We start from the raw sequence: 16,566 nt of genomic DNA, 5'->3' as shown, positions 1-16,566 counted from the left end.
AATTACATAGTTTTACATTATAGTTACTGTAAGAGTCAAATAGCACTTCTCATGGTGGATATTTAATGGTATCAGAAAAATACGTGGTGTATATGTGGCAGTAATTTCCATTTACCTGACATATACTTCCTGGTATTTGGTTTGTGTCTCCAAAGATTACCAAGTGAAATACAAATAATGAGACTTAAGCTTTGTCCAAATACTTTCATACCACATGTTAGTCCAAACACTTTAATACAACATGTTATATCTAAGTGCCGTAAAACTTTAATTAAATAATTAATAGCCTGGGCTATTATTTGCTTAAATTACTGAACTCAACAGGCCTATATTTGGGACAGGCCTTTATTAATCAGCAAAGAGCAGGAAATACAGTCAATTTGTATGAGTATTACTTGTATAAAAATGAGGCTTCAGATAAAATATCAATAGAATAAATAAAATGTATCCTTTCAAAACAATAATCACAACTTGGATTAATTTTTATGAGAAACCCTTTTGATCTGAGGTCCCTTACGGGCTAAAGGAATATACAGGGTAATTAAGGAATGGACACATCATTTGAGGTAGGTAGGTGTTATACATGTGATATATGATATATATACATTACAAAAAATGACCTGCTTGGCAACCAGACCAGGCTGGTAAAAGAGACTGGGGCATTTAATTGGGACTAGACTGTTAAATAAAGTTTTACAGTAGGTTATGAGTGTGTAGTGTGTTTTCACTGAAAAAAACACAGTTATATTGAAAACACTTAGTATGCAAACTAAAAAATATCTTGACTTCTGAGGGTGCTGTAGATGGACTGTCACAGTTATGTATGTAAAGTAATGCACTGTATTCAGGTATTGTGTATGGAATTAGGACACTGTGTTTCTTACCTTTCACTGGTGGTGCAGGGAGTCGTCGCCTCAGCTGTCTTGTAGAGTCCACAGTGACAGGCTGCAAGATGTAAAACGAGGATTTTTTTTCCCCCCCAATTCTTCCACAAGGTGTTTGACATAATGGTGGTTATTTCTCTTAATGTAAACACGTACCGTGACTGGAATGGTCTTGGTCTTAGTGAAGCGCGACTGTGGTGTTTCTACGTTGAGGCCTGCACTCTTCAATGCTGCAATTCTGGCTGAGATATCACAAACCTGAAGAAAAAACAACCATGTAATACAGTACATGTTTGAAATCACTGTTCTAATAGTTGTATGTTTTCTTTTCAGTCTTTGAACTTTGATTGAAGCACCTCTGTCAAATCAATCTGTGTTTTTAGTAGTCAGGTCTAATAAAAAGCAGCAGAACTCTTTCTCAATATGCCACTTTAAGCTGTAAAATGGAGGCCTATTCAGCTTCAACCCACCTGCAGCTCAGACTGTTGGACAGCAGCAGCTGCAGATGCTACCTGCTCCTCCAGGAAGGACAGCTCCATGTCCGACGTGGCGCTACAGATGCCCCTGGCACACTCCTCCAGGTCACTCAGCTCAGCCTCCAGACTGTAAACCTCTCCAGCTGCCACGTACACCTGCAGCATGTCCAGTTCCAAACGAAATCAACTTAAAATCTTTGTACCATCAATTAAAATCTTTGTACCACCTTTACTTTCACCTGTATTTATGCCATACTGTTAAGGTGAGTCCACCGTTAATGTTTGCAAGTGAAAATTAACCTATACTATACTATGACTTTTTTCCATGTTTTTTTGACGACATACTATACTATGACTTTCTTTCATGGTTTTTGACGACATACTATGCTATGACAATTTTTTTCATGGCTCATGACCACATACTATACTATGACTTTTTTCCATGGTTCATGACCACATACTATACTATGACTTTTTTCCATGGTTCATGACCACATACTATGCTATGACAATTTTTTCCATGGTTCATGACCACATACTATACTATGACTTTTTTCCATGGTTCATGACCACATACTATACTATGACTTTTTTCCATGGTTCATGACCACATACTATACTATGACTGTTTTTTCATGGTTTTTGATGACATACTATACTATGACTTTTTTCCATGGTTTTTGATGACATACTATACTATGACTTTTGTCATGGTTTTAGACCACATGCTATACTATGACTCTTTAAATTGTCATAAAGTCATGGTTTAGTGTGTCACAAAATTTCATAGTACAGTATGCCATAAAAAGTCATAGTAAAGCATACAATAGCATGTAATAGAAAAGTCAGTAGTTAAACGGCCTCATCAAACACCATGTGCGGTGAATAAAATAAATATAAATAATAAAAAGCTGAACTTACGTTCTCCTCCAGTCTGGAGAACTGTTGATCCAGTTTCTTGGGGTCTGTGTTGGGGGGCAATGAGGTGTTGGAGAGTCGGGGGCCTTCCCCTCCCTCTATCCCCTGCAGTAGCAGCTCCTCAGTGGCATTCAGCACCTTCAGGACCTCAGTGGTGATGCTGCGCAGAGACACCGCCGAGTACCTCTACAACACAAAGTAGACAAATCATCAAGGACATTTATTGAGATGGAACGACCAACTTTCCAACCAAGATCAGGAATGATACATTGAAAATGGACAAAATGAATATATTTGTTGGAATAAGTAACCTGGCTAGTGGTTCTATACAAATAACATACAGCTGCACAAACACCTGCTATCCATAATATATATATATACACACAGTACAGGCCAAAAGTTTGGACACACCTTCTCATTCAATGCGTTTTCTTTATTTTCATGACTATTTACATTGTAGATTCTCACTGAAGGCATCAAAACTATGAATGAACACATGTGGAGTTATGTACTTAACAAAAAAAGGTGAAATAACTGAAAACATGTTTTATATTCTAGTTTCTTCAAAATAGCCACCCTTTGCTCTGATTACTGCTTTGCACACTCTTGGCATTCTCTCCATGAGCTTCAAGAGGTAGTCACCTGAAATGGTTTCCACTTCACAGGTGTGCCTTATCAGGGTTAATTAGTGGAATTTCTTGCTTTATCAGTGGGGTTGGGACCATCAGTTGTGTTGTGCAGAAGTCAGGTTAATACACAGCCGACAGCCCTATTGGACAACTGTTAAAATTCATATTATGGCAAGAACCAATCAGCTAACTAAAGAAAAACGAGTGGCCATCATTACTTTAAGAAATGAAGGTCAGTCAGTCCAGAAAATTGCAAAAACTTTAAATGTGTCCCCAAGTGGAGTCGCAAAAACCATCAAGCGCTACAACGAAACTGGCACACATGAGGACCGACCCAGGAAAGGAAGACCAAGAGTCACCTCTGCTTCTGAGGATAAGTTCATCCGAGTCACCAGCCTCAGAAATCGCAAGTTAACAGCAGCTCAGATCAGAGACCAGATGAATGCCACACAGAGTTCTAGCAGCACACCCATCTCTAGAACAACTGTTAAGAGGAGACTGCGCCAATCAGGCCTTCATGGTCAAATAGCTGCTAGGAAACCACTGCTAAGGAGAGGCAACAAGCAGAAGAGATTTGTTTGGGCCAAGAAACACAAGGAATGGACATTAGACCAGTGGAAATCTGTGCTTTGGTCTGATGAGTCCAAATTTGACATCTTTGGTTCCAACTGCCGTGTCTTTGTGAGACGCAGAAAAGGTGAACGGATGGATTCCACATGCCTGGTTCCCACTGTGAAGCATGGAGGAGGAGGTGTGATGGTGTGGGGGTGTTTTGCTGGTGACACTGTTGGGGATTTATTCAAAATTGAAGGCACACTGAACCAGCATGGCTACCACAGCATCCTGCAGCGACATGCCATCCCATCCGGTTTGCGTTTAGTTGGACGATCATTTATTTTTCAACAGGACAATGACCCCAAACACACCTCCAGGCTGTGTAAGGGCTATTTGACCAAGAAGGAGAGTGATGGAGTGCTGCGGCAGATGACCTGGCCTCCACAGTCACCGGACCTGAACCCAATCGAGATGGTTTGGGGTGAGCTGGACCGCAGAGTGAAGGCAAAGAGGCCAACAAGTGCTAAACACCTCTGGGAACTCCTTCAAGACTGTTGGAAAACCATTTCAGGTGACTACCTCTTGAAGCTCATGGAGAGAATGCCAAGAGTGTGCAAAGCAGTAATCAGAGCAAAGGGTGGCTATTTTGAAGAAACTAGAATATAAAACGTGTTTTCAGTTATTTCACCTTTTTTTGTTAAGTACATAACTCCACATGTGTTCATTCATAGTTTTGATGCCTTCAGTGAGAATCTACAATGTAAATAGTCATGAAAATAAAGAAAACGCATTGAATGAGAAGGTGTGTCCAAACTTTTGGCCTGTACTGTGTGTGTGTGTGTATATATATATATATATATATATATATATATATATATATATATATATATATATATATATATATATATATATATATATATATATAACGTATGGGATAATGTAACGTATAATATATAACATATGGGATGTTGCTGTTCCTAACCTTTTGTTTTTATCATACAAAAGATCTAATGAAATCTCCAAAGCCTAAGCAAAAACATTGGATTTTTAAATTCAAAAGTAATGAGCAAAATAATTCATTTTCAAAAGAATTTTTTGTGGAGGTAGGGTCTCTATCATATCCACATAACAGGTGGCCAACACAGGCCTGGTGTTCTGGAAAACATCAGTGTGACCAACAAAACAGCATATTGGAAACAGAGTTAAATTTGTTAAATTAGATGCATGCATGAAATTACTTGGAGAAGAAAGAGGATGTGTCAAAGTGCAAATGAAGAATAGGCCTATCACAATAATTACAATATAAACTTAGAGGTCAGCAAAAATGATCAAGGTCATGTCCATATATTGTATGATGCTGCCCTTGTGTTTACATGCACATTTGTTAAAATAGGAATGATAACATTCTAGCCAACATGATGTTAGAATAAACAACAGGGATTACCCAACCATTGGAAGACTTGGGCAGAGTACCTCAGTGTTTTTTACTGCACCTAAGCTGAACGAACAGTTATCAGTGGAGAACCCAGAGAACACCCAGACTGAAGCGGGGAGAACATGCAAACTCTGCACAGAAGGGCTCCCAGGCGGCTGGTGGGTTCGGACCTGGAGTCACTGCACTGCTGCTGTCAGATGTCAGAATATTGTTAAGAAATAAAGGTCACTGCTCTTTAAAATGTACTTGCATTATTATGCTATTGTATTATCACTGTATCAGCAGCATACAATGGCCTTGAAATGACAATAATATTGTTTATCACAATTATTTCTGTTATTACTGTTCAACATCAGTAGTTATTGTGACAGGCCTAACCTGCATCACACCAACAGCTGATCGAGTTCGGATCATGTTCTCATCACAAACAAACCGCTTCAGAGTTCCTCTGAGAGCCGACTGAGACCACCTCCTCTTAAGGGTTATGGTGTGGTTATTTTGGTCCATACCTAAGTGTGATTACTGCTTTCACACCTGCCCAAACAAATCACAATACTGGGAGAAAACAAACCACAGTCTGATTTAAACGCACTAAAAAGCACAGATTTGAAATCACCCTTAATCTGCGATGATCACCAAAACAAGTTCTCACCTGCTCCAGCAGAGTTGATATAAACTGTATTGTTTTGTAAAGCTCCATGTTACTACCCTACAGCACACAGAGAGAGGCACAGAAGAAGAAAACAGAGGACAGACGGGGATAAGAACATCAGGTCAAGCAGAGTTGTTCAGTAGTTAGTTACATTGTAGACAATAATTAATAAAGAGAGTTACTCTGACATGTAATGCTTTCTTTAAAGTGAGCCTATGTAACTTTTATTGAGCTTGTTGGCCATCACAAGATAATGAGTGATTTTAAAATGATGTATGATGATAAAATAAATAGAAGGAAGGTCACACATTCAGCAGATACAACTTATCCTAACTCACCCCCCACTAACTAGGTTTCTCCTGAGCTTCCAACCACAACTGAGCAAAATCGTATCTGATCAAAAATGAATTTTCGTTCTCAAAAGTTATTAAGTAATTTTCAGCTTCTGAAGGGTAGTACGACTCAAAAAGCAGTGGGTCTCATTCATGAAAAGTGAGTAAATCTGTGTGTGGATTTGCACATAAAAGCCTACGCTACTAAAAACCTACTCCGGATTCAGGAACGCCGCGGGAAACTCAGATTTGATCGTAAACACGTGTGTATGGTCATAAATGTCAATCTATCGTAAAATGACAACGCACTCCCGATAATCAGCAATTAGCATAAATCCCCACCCACGAATAGTCAATGACCACCATATAAGGAGGTGTAGGTGCATCCTGTCGACCTGTCAGTCATGGCGCAAAGAAAGAAAGAGAGAGAAAGAAAAAAGAATTTTTCTAAAGCAGAGATCGAAATAATTCTGGGTGAAGTGGACTTAAGAAAAAACATTTTATTTTCTTCAGTTAGTAGTGGTGCGACAGGGACAGGCGAAGCGAAGGTCTGGAAGATGCTGTTAATTTTGTCTCCGTGGTACAAAGAACCATGTCAGAGGTGAAGCGCAGGCCTAAGGCAAAAAAACGCATAAGCACACACAAAAAACTACAGCAGCCTGTGGAGGAGGAGGCTCACAGTCACAACTATCTGCTGCAGACGAGCGCATCGCTGGCATAACTGGGGAGACCAAATTCCTGATGGAGACAGCGACATGCTTCCACTGGAGTCAACGTCATCAAACCCAGTTGATTTAGGCCTGCATAGATAATTCACAATCATGAACCTAATCTGGATCTTAAACCTGCTAATTGCCAACTAATTTAACGAATTGTGTTATATTTTTAATATTTTGTCATGTTTAGATTACGTGTTTCAAAGGCATCTGTGTATTGTGTACATAACAGAGCGCAATACGAATTAAATTTGTAATTTCCAATAGTGAAAAGCAATATTTATGTGCTTTACTAAATTTACACAAACACTACGAGTGGTCAGGAGCAGGAGTAGATTTTGTTAGTAGCTACGAAAAGATCGGAGCTACTAAAATATTGATGAATGCGGACGTGCATGTAAATTTCCGTCTACGAACAGTTTACACACAAATTCCTTCTGCTCACGTTTCATGAATGAGACCAAGCGTGTGCAGATGAATGGTGTTTGGCTTCACCCCTGTGCCGCTGCCAGCACCTGGACATCTGCCACTGGACAGGCAGGGATCTCCAGGGGAAGTCAAACACCGTTCATTTGCGCACAGTGCGATGACACAGAGCTGGTTGAATATCACAAGCCCTCTAGTGGCGGGATAGCGTGTTGCATATCTGACCAAGAACTGACTGAACTTCAGTATTGCTGCCAACCAGGAATTCTTGTGTGTTTCCAAAGTCAAGCAACCTGAAAAGCATAATCTACCATAATCTACCGTAATAGGAGCATTGGTGACTCGTAAAGGTAAAAAAAAAAAAAAACGTTGTCTACCATAATGTTACTCTCTACATTTTGAAATGAACAAATTATAAGCATGACTTAATATGACCAAGACACCTAAAAGTAAAAATAAGGCCGTTTTCATGAACTTACAAGCAAGTGCATGTCAGACATACTGTAAGTGAATGGGTTTTCTGGTCGGAAAGGTTATGCGCTCATGCACCACTAGAGGGCGTGTAAGGCTTAGCTTCAGCATACCACAGGAGTCAATGGGAGTGTCGTCACTCTGGTATTGTAGGGTCCTAGTCTGAGCTGGTCCGATGCTATGTTATGATTGGCCAGTCTGTGTCGAAGGGCAGGACTTAGAGACTTAGCAAAGAGTCAATAGACAAATTAGAGCAGAATACACTGGAAGAAATAGTGAGGCCGCAGCACCAAAAAATCTGAGTGTACTAAAATGTGCCACAGTGTGTTTTATTGCTAATGAATTTGACATATGTTACAGGAAGAATAAAGTCCTCCTTTAAAAGTTGCATAGACTCACTTCAATGCTAAAATCACACCAGACTGTTAGTGGAGAATAAAGGGTAGAAACAGGCTTCTGACATTGCACCTGACTTATGTTTTGCAGGGTGTGTTAGCCACCTGCACTAATGTTAAAAGTATTATGTCCAGAGGGAGATAAAAATATAGTTCTTACATTCTGAATCTCCTCAGGTGACAGTAAACCCTCGTAAGGAGAAGACGTGCTGCTCAGCTCCATGTCGTCTGTATTTTCTTCCTCGGTTTCCTCGAGTCTTTCATCTGTGCCTCTGCTTTTACAGCCTCCCTCTGCAGCACCACCCTGTGTCTCTATCATTTGCCCCTCAGTCGTAACTTTTTCTCTTCTGTCCTCTTGTTCGTCATCATCCACTTCTGTTCTTTTAAACGTCTGTTTGGCCTCAAGCATCTCTTCGATTCCTAAATTTCTTTTTTCTTGTGCAACTGCATCGTTTCCCTGATGCCCATCTTCATGTCCGTGTGTAGCATCTTCACTCTCCTTAACATCTCCTCCACTTTGCTCACTTACATTTTCTCCTGGTCCTTCCGTCACAGGTGACTCTGGCATCACACTGTCGCCTTGACTCTGACACTCTTTAACACTTCCTGTCTCCTCTGATGCATTTGTGCTTTGTGTATCGACAGTGTTGTCCTCAAATCCACCTTCTCCTGCAGATGTTACATTCTCATGTGTCTGTGCTTCCTCTGGCTCTCTGTTTATGCTCCCATGTTCTGCAGCTTCATCCTTTAATGCCTCTACCTGCATGTCCTCCAAAGTCATCATCAACATGCTGCTGATTATTCTGTCAAACTCTACAGCTTCCTCCTCACTGTCTGCTGCTGTCTCTTGACTCTCTTCCTCTTCCTGTCTCTCTTCTCCTTCCTCTCTGTCTGGCCAACTCGCCTCTGGCTGATTCTCTTGTTGGACTTTTGTCTCAAGTAAGGATTTTATCTCCTCCGTTCTCTCTGCTTGCAACACTGTTTCTAACTCCATCTCTTGTCTGTCCTCTTTCAAAGGTTCTTCTCTTTCTTCACATATATGCCCCTTTACTATCCTTTCATCCTCGTCTGGTACTCTCTCCTCTGTGCCATCTCTCTTTTCCTCCATCTCTGTTTTATCTGGTTGGGAATCTTCAACTTTTTCATCACTGATGTCCGTCTCACTCTCCTCAGTTTCATCCCTTAAATCAAACACTTTCACATCCAAGTCTCCAAATGATTCTCTCCTCTCCTGTTTCTCTCCCACTGCCGCCTCCCTCTTAACTCGTCCTTCATTTTCTTCCTGCTCCATCTCTCCATCATTCTCTCCAACTCTATCCAGCTCATCCTCAGTGGAGGAAAACTGAGAAGCACTAACTAGGCTGGCCAAATCGCGCAGTTGAGCAGCCTGGGCGTCTTTTTCCGCCTGCAGTTCCCACAGCTTCTCTTCGTCTATCGCTTCCTCCCCCTCCTCACCTCTGCCTGCTCGGTCCAACTCGTCCTCCGTGGAGGAAAATTGTGTGGCGTTGGCTTCGTTAGCTAATCTGCACACTTTCACCGCCAGCTCCACCTCCTTCTCTTCTTCCACGACGCCAACTCTGTCCAGCTCATCCTCTGTGGAGGAGAACTGGTTGGCCCGGACTTCTTTTTCCAGCTGACAGAGTTTAGAAGCGAGTCTGTCTGTCGTTACCTCCTCCACATCTTCATCCCTGTCTCCCTCCCATTCTCCTTCACTCTGGCCAACTTTGACTAACTCGTCATCAGTAGACGAGAGGTAGGTGAGTCTGGACTGTGCGATGAGCCTGTATAATCTGCTCCTCATCTCTTCATCATCCACTTCCTCATCTTCCTCTGTTCTTCCTTCATCCCAGTCGATCTCCATCCTCCACAGCCTCTCCTCTTCTTCATCTCTGTCTTCACTTCCTCGTCTCTGTTCCTCCCTCTCTTCATCATTACCACCATCTCTCACTCTGCCATTAACTTCTTCTGAGGAGTCAGAAACTCGGCCTGCCAGCTGTTGTAGTTTTGACGTGAGCTCCTGCTCCATGTGATTGGCTCCATGTCCTGTGATGTCACTCTCAAAGTCAGAAGGTTTGGGAGTCATGGCTCCAGAGGTCAAAGTGTCAGGGGTTGCAGCATCAGATAGATTTTGGGAGTGGTCGTCGTTCTCGCTGTTATCCTGTGAATGTGAGAGATAATAGATTTAAGAATCTATGAAGGATGACTTCTTCTAATGTTTATAACATTTACATTTGGGCATCTGACATTTTCACTCATCACTAAATTCAGCAGTTGGATCCAATTGGACGTAGTTACATTCATATCTTTGAAATTCAGGCAGAATTTCTACGGTACAAAGGCAGATAAAAACAAGATGTCCTCACAAGCTATACAAACAATTTTATGTTTTTTTAAGGCTGTAGTTGTGGTGCTGTTGAACTGTATTATGTTACACTTAGAAGTGTTCCTAGTATTTTGTCCATCCCATTAATAAAACAAGTGGGCAGGTTTATTTAACAAAGATAATTAAGATTCACATATTGTTAATACTTTGGAACCAGAGTCAGAGAATATTTGCTGTTTTTGCTTGGTTAAACATTTGAAACCTGACCTTGATCTCATTCAAAAATCATAAATTTATATATGTAATGATAATAATTATAAATAACATTTTCCATAGCTTTATTTTTTTAATAATTTTCTAAATCTTTTTTTTTTTTTGCAATGTGTGGGACATTACTTACTAAATTGCTCATTGCCTTTTTCCCCCATGTTTTTGAAAGAAATTTGCTCAGGGTTCAAAGGTTTTAATAACTCATACAGAAATAATTAATCTGGGATTAGCTTTTACTTGCACTTCAGCTGGTGATCACATTTATAAACAGGAACCGACAATCCTGCATATTCATTCATTCATTCATTTTTTGTAACCACTTATCCTGTTAGGGGTCACGGGGGGCTGGAGCCTATCCCAGTTGACACTGGGCAAGAGGCAGGGTACACCCTGGACAGGTCGCAAAACTATCACAGGGCTGACACATAGAGACAGACAACCATTCACACTCACATTCACACCTACAGGCATACAGGCATGTCTTTGGACTGAGGGAGGAAGCCGGAGAAAACCCACGCTGACACGGGGAGAATATGCAAACTCTGCACAGAAGGGCTCCCCCACCAGAACCAGGAATCCTGCATTATAAACCTTTAAATGTGTGAACATTTGCAGGACATTTACAGCGTTCTAGGGCCTGACTTGGCAGTTTCATTTGATTATGTAAAGCCTACTTGGCTACAATTATTTAGATTATTTAAATTATTTTCTGCTGTGAAACACAGATCTGTTCATCTCATTTCATCTAATCAGTTTGCAGTTTTTGTTTCTTACCAGCAGAGAAGGAGAGGAGGACTGTTTTTTACTTCTCCTTTTCTTGCGTGATCTTCTGCCCATCTCTGGCTCTGTAGCCACATTGCTCTCCTCTTCCTCTCCTGCTCCTTCCACATTAAAGTTCACATCGGTGATGCTGGTCCTGCGGGAGGATGGTCGCCTGATCTCTGCAGGTACCTTCCTCTTAAAAACAGCCAGCAGAGGTTTGTTAGGCTCCCAGTTCCCCTCAGAGTCTGAAAACAGATCGTCTCTGCTGCCCGGCATCACTGGTGATGGTATCCTGTCAGGGGCGTCCTGCAGGTTGAAGTTAGAGTCTGTCATCTTCTTATGGATCTCCTGGAGGACGGCGCCCCAGGAGCTGTCGGCCTCTGGTTTGGTTTCGTTGTCAGAGCCCATGCCTTCGTAGGCGGACACCACCTCAGACTCCCTCTCCAAGGCACTGAAGACCAGGCTCTTCCTTCTGGTCAGCAGGCTGGGACGAGACAGCTGGGCACTCTGCAGGGCGATCCAGTTCCCGTCTGGGCTCTTCAGCACTGAGGACACACCTCCGCATGTGAGCACGCACACACAGACACACACACACACACAGACACACACACACACACACACACACACACACACACACACACAAATACAGATATTGTGCAGACCAACGGAGACCATATGCCAAACACGCATACCACACAAAGTTAAATCATACATGCAGCAATAAAAACAAACACAGTGGAGGCAGGTTTTAGCTGACATTGATTATCTTATCAATTACAACTTACTCATATTACACAAGCTTGTGTTTCACTCTGTAATTTCCATTATCATATATACATATGGCATGTAGCTCTATATTGATGCTAAAAAAGCTTTGATAATTAATTAAATACATTTTTAAGCAAAAACTGAATATTCTGCTTGTTTTATTGAGACTAAATTGAATATTTTGACTACAAAAATATTATCAATCAAATGACTGGTGGGTTTAAAAAGTTGAAGAGCAACAAGATCTTACCAGAGTTGTCCAGCCGGTCTACACTCTTCCAGGTTGACATAGCCGACCCACCTCCGTCTTTCTTTAACGCCTGTGAGGAATCTTGCATCAGACCTGGAGGGTCGTTATCCAACAGTGAGAAGGCAGAGTGTGACCTCTGAGAGGAGACAGATGACAAATTAAAAGGGACTGATGGTTGTGTCACAGTCACACTGGATGTCAGCAGTAAGATCAAGTCGACAGAGCATGTTGAGCAGTTTGACCAGCAGAGGTCAGCACCACATACAGATGAGATTTGTAGTGCAGCAGACACATCAGTCTGTCTTCTCAGTGGTGGAAGAAAATCAAATCATCTGTCACTTAAGTAAAAGCAACAACCACAGAATGTAAAGACTCTTCATCTTAAGTCAGACTTCAGTATATGTGTAATCAGCAAAATGTACTTCAGTAAAAGTTCTCAGTCTGCAGAAAAATGGCTGCTGTGACTGATATATGGGCTTATATCTGACGTAAGATTGTTTATGATGCATTAATGTGTAAAGCATTTTACAGCTGTACAGTAGCTGCTTGACATTAGTTTAGTCCAGTGGTTTTTAACCTATGAGTCGGAGTTCCTCTTAAGGGTCATTAGATAATCTGTGGGGCTGTAAGAGAACTGATGGAACACAAAAAAAGAAAAAAATAAATTCTGTTGCACAAATTTGTTGGACTTTTTTTCCAATCTTTGCTGTTTAAATAACATAGGGGAGAGCTGGGTTGGTTGGGACATGCTTACATTGACATGAAATAACCTTCCATTACTCAGACTACTTTAACAGTATTGATAATAATTTGGTCCCTCATCAGGTGTCTACTACAATTCATCAAGTTTTTTTAGAGCTCAACCCAAACATCAAAGGAACAATGTTGTTAAAAGTAAAAGGAGCGCATTGTCCTCAGTGGGTAGAGTCGGTTGGGACATATTGTTCTAGGCTAAACAAATGTCTTTTAAATTTTAAAAAAACTGCAGTTTAAATTTGAACACCTTATGTTTACAGTGACACTTGCTTACACATTTCTTCGAGAAAGAGGAAATGTTTGTAGTGTCATTATTTTTTCATAAATTCCCATATGCAAGACAGGAGTTTTGAAAGTGGGAAAAAAGGGTTTCTGACTGACTGCCAGTTCAGTGAACATTCACTCAAAGCCTTCACAGATTAGAGAAAACAAAAATTCAGACACCTAACACAACTGACAGGCCAGAAAATCTACACACTGCAGATTTTAAAAAAAAGTGAATAAAATGTGAGATTAAGGTTGAAAGTGAGAGGGTGAAGCTGAGTATGAACATGGTGAATGGCATGGGCATAGTTCAGGAGCATTTTAGTCAAACAAAACTTTATTTCCATTGCAATTTGATATTTGGCGGTGTGGCTCTGTTCTGTGGCCTCCCTGCCCTTCCATGCGCCTACATGGAAAGCCTAAGGCAGGGAGAGCAGCAGCAAAGACCCCCCCAGGTATAGAACAGAGGCAGCATCAATGACAAACAGAAATGACATTGATAAGTCAGACACAGCATGAAAAGGAGGAGCTGGGGTCGAGGCGGGTTGCAAAGCGACTTGCAGAGGAAGCAGCAACAGTAGGCAGGTCACAGCAGTTTAAATAGGGCGCCCTGAATGAGATTCACCAATTGGTTGCATAGAAAGGAATCATGTGATCTATTAGCATCTATTACCTGTTTGGGCTTGTAACAGTTATCTGAATCATCTTTTTTCTGCTAACAACTCAAAAACATCTGAACTCATTGCCATATTCTTTTTTTTTTTGTAAATGGTCTTGTGCTAAAAGGATTGGCAACCACTGGTTTAATTTTTAATAATAAATAAAAGTACAGTAGTTGAGTAAATGTACTTGTCACCACTGTCTCTTTCTCGTACATCTATTGTCCCGTAAAACTTAAGTGGTTGTGACGTTTTTACCCAGAGGCCTGACTCGTGTTTAAGGGAGCCGGAGGCTTGATCACAGCCGGACTGATGATGATGATGATGATGATGAGGGTCAGTGTTGTGCTCAAGTGGCCAGTCCTGATCATACTCAGCCCTCATCTCAGCCAAAGTCTTCCTCCTGCTAATAATCTAAGAGAGACAGAGACATGATTAGTACTGTACATGGCTGTGATCACAGATCACATCTGCTGGTTTTAATGGTTTTGGTTTAATATGTGCAGAAGGTAGAAATCCCCCTGGCTGACTGACATTTGAGTATGAAGAAATGGCTTTCCACTCACAGTAAATCAACCTAGTCACACACTGCAGTACAAACCATCTGTTACTGTACAAAGTGAGTGTTCGCAGCTCAGAGAGCAAAATCTTTATTTTTTATTATTTACTTTTTGCACGATAGTTTTGGCCAGTTCCTCGATGAGCTCTCTTCTGTGCTCCCGCAGATAGTGCGCCTCATTCTGCTTCTCCTGGTTAACAAACACACGAATAAAAAAGCTAGTCAGCACCACACACACACACACACACACACACACACACACACACACACACACACTGTATAAGCTGATTACTCCTCTGAACATACATTCTAAATATACATATTTTCTGTACTCAGTTCAAAAGCTTTAGGATACTTTAACAGATTAGTGAGAAGTAAATCTCATCTTACATACAGCAGTGTTTCAGGAAGAAACGTACTTTGGGATTTAAGCTATAGTTTCGGGGTTATAAATAATTAAAGAATTTTTGAAGTTGTGGATGCCCAGTTGAAGACAGGCATTACACTTCTTTAGCCACCTTGAAAATCTTATGAGAAATACACCAAAGTGCAGAGATTATTTGCAATATGGGCCATCTTGTTTGTAGTTGTTCTGTGACTCTTTATAGTAATGGACATGTGCTCGCCTACAGGAAAAAATATACTACCAATACACACATACATAATACATTTCAATTCAAACAGCGACCTTACTGCTAATTTGCTTTGCTCCGATCTCCAATAGCTGCCTGTTCTGAGCAGCTGCTCCGAGTTATTCCTTCAGACAAAACGGAATGTGAAGTAGTGAAGCTGATACAGTAATGAGTGGGCATGTATGAATATGTGTGTGTATTTTTACTGATGGTTATTGGTTGGTTAATTCAGTGATCTTCCACTGTCAATCAAAACCAAAGAAGTTCTACTGCCGACAGTAATGCTTTTAAATAGCAGTTATGAGCAACTTTCAGATTTGTAGCTCTATCCATGGGCAGCACGGGTGTGATGTTTTGATAGCGTGTTATGCTGGCAACTCAGTGCGGGAGATTTTAAACGTAGCTATTAGGAGTTAGCAGCTAACTCAGAGAAGACGAACAGCTGCAAATTGGGAAAACTGGGGTCCAGGAGCTCCTTACCCTCCAAACAGAGGACAAGATCAGCCGCCATATAATGGAAATTATTGTTAGTACCATGTTATGCCACTGTCATTGTTTAGAAAATGCTGCCAACATGTAGGTTATATGTCACACCAGAGGCAGACTCTGTTGTGGTTACATGTCATACCCGTGATGCCTCTTCTGATTCTGGCATGATGTCGAAAATCACACACAGGAGCAGCATGATGCCACTGTTGTTTGGTTCCGTGTAAAAACGCAAAAGCGGCATGATGAAGTGACTTCTAAGCGGCCCTATAGCGTGATCTCTCCTTCAAGTGGGATGTTCGTGTACAAACCCTCTACATTTAACAGGACTCAACAATAAGGATTGCGAAATTGTCAAGGGCAAGTAAAATACCACGTTGGCCTAATAAATCTAGCAACACACTTGCCGTATCAGGAAAGTGGTAAAAAAGAATTTAACACCAATTTTTTTTCTGCAGCTGATGATGGAAGTAGCTACGACATGAGCCATCTTGCTTCCTTGTCATCTCTGATGAGAGCTGCACATGTGCAGTACGGATAAAGCACTTGCGAGAAAATGGCACTGGGTAAAGACAAAGTTTAGCGAGCATTTTAATTATCCTGAAAACAGGAGTTCAGTTGGGAGAGTTTTTGGCAGAGTTTTTGTGTAGGAAAAGTAACAGTTTTATGTAAAGCCAATGATCTGCATTATTTTGCTTTTTATATGTTGGCCTAACAATAACCCAGACGTTTGTCTTACACTGTAGTATTAAACTGACATTTGGATTGCAGCATAATCCCGATGGCTTTCCATAATCTGACTCAAACTGACTCAAAAGAGAAAAAGCAGAGAAGTCAGATTAAGGAGGAACTTGATAAAAAGGACTGTGGAGGATCAAAGTATTGATTGAAGACCAATGAAAAGTAACATACATGACATAACTGTCTGAATATCATTTGCAGGAAAAG

General features: G+C 41.0%; 1 protein-coding gene across 8 annotated transcripts in view; it reads right to left on the bottom strand.

Annotated features, from left to right (window-relative positions):
• myripa (myosin VIIA and Rab interacting protein a) overlaps window positions 1–16,566 on the bottom strand; it is a 51,839-nt gene that overhangs the window by 772 nt on the left and 34,501 nt on the right. For 3 of the 8 annotated variants that reach the window (XM_033650751.2, XM_033650753.2, XM_033650752.2), the window contains exons 8-17: window positions 14,610–14,690; window positions 14,200–14,355; window positions 12,263–12,398; window positions 11,257–11,801; window positions 8,050–10,047; window positions 5,550–5,606; window positions 2,282–2,464; window positions 1,355–1,516; window positions 1,041–1,142; window positions 885–945 (exon numbers count right to left, since the gene is read on the bottom strand). In XM_033650751.2, coding sequence (XP_033506642.2) covers window positions 885–945; window positions 1,041–1,142; window positions 1,355–1,516; window positions 2,282–2,464; window positions 5,550–5,606; window positions 8,050–10,047; window positions 11,257–11,801; window positions 12,263–12,398; window positions 14,200–14,355; window positions 14,610–14,690 — 3,481 coding nt within the window. Of the gene's footprint in view, window positions 1–884; window positions 946–1,040; window positions 1,143–1,354; window positions 1,517–2,281; window positions 2,465–4,412; window positions 5,453–5,549; window positions 5,607–8,049; window positions 10,048–11,256; window positions 11,802–12,262; window positions 12,399–14,199; window positions 14,356–14,609; window positions 14,691–16,566 lie in introns of those variants that run through there. The other 5 variants (XM_033650754.2, XM_033650755.2, XR_004502928.2 and 2 more) reach the window with 5 other exon arrangements.

This window comes from Epinephelus lanceolatus, chromosome 12 (assembly GCF_041903045.1).
Source record: "Epinephelus lanceolatus isolate andai-2023 chromosome 12, ASM4190304v1, whole genome shotgun sequence".
In the NCBI taxonomy this organism is placed as follows: Eukaryota; Metazoa; Chordata; class Actinopteri; order Perciformes; family Serranidae; genus Epinephelus; species Epinephelus lanceolatus.
This window is presented reverse-complemented; position numbering and strand designations above follow the sequence as displayed.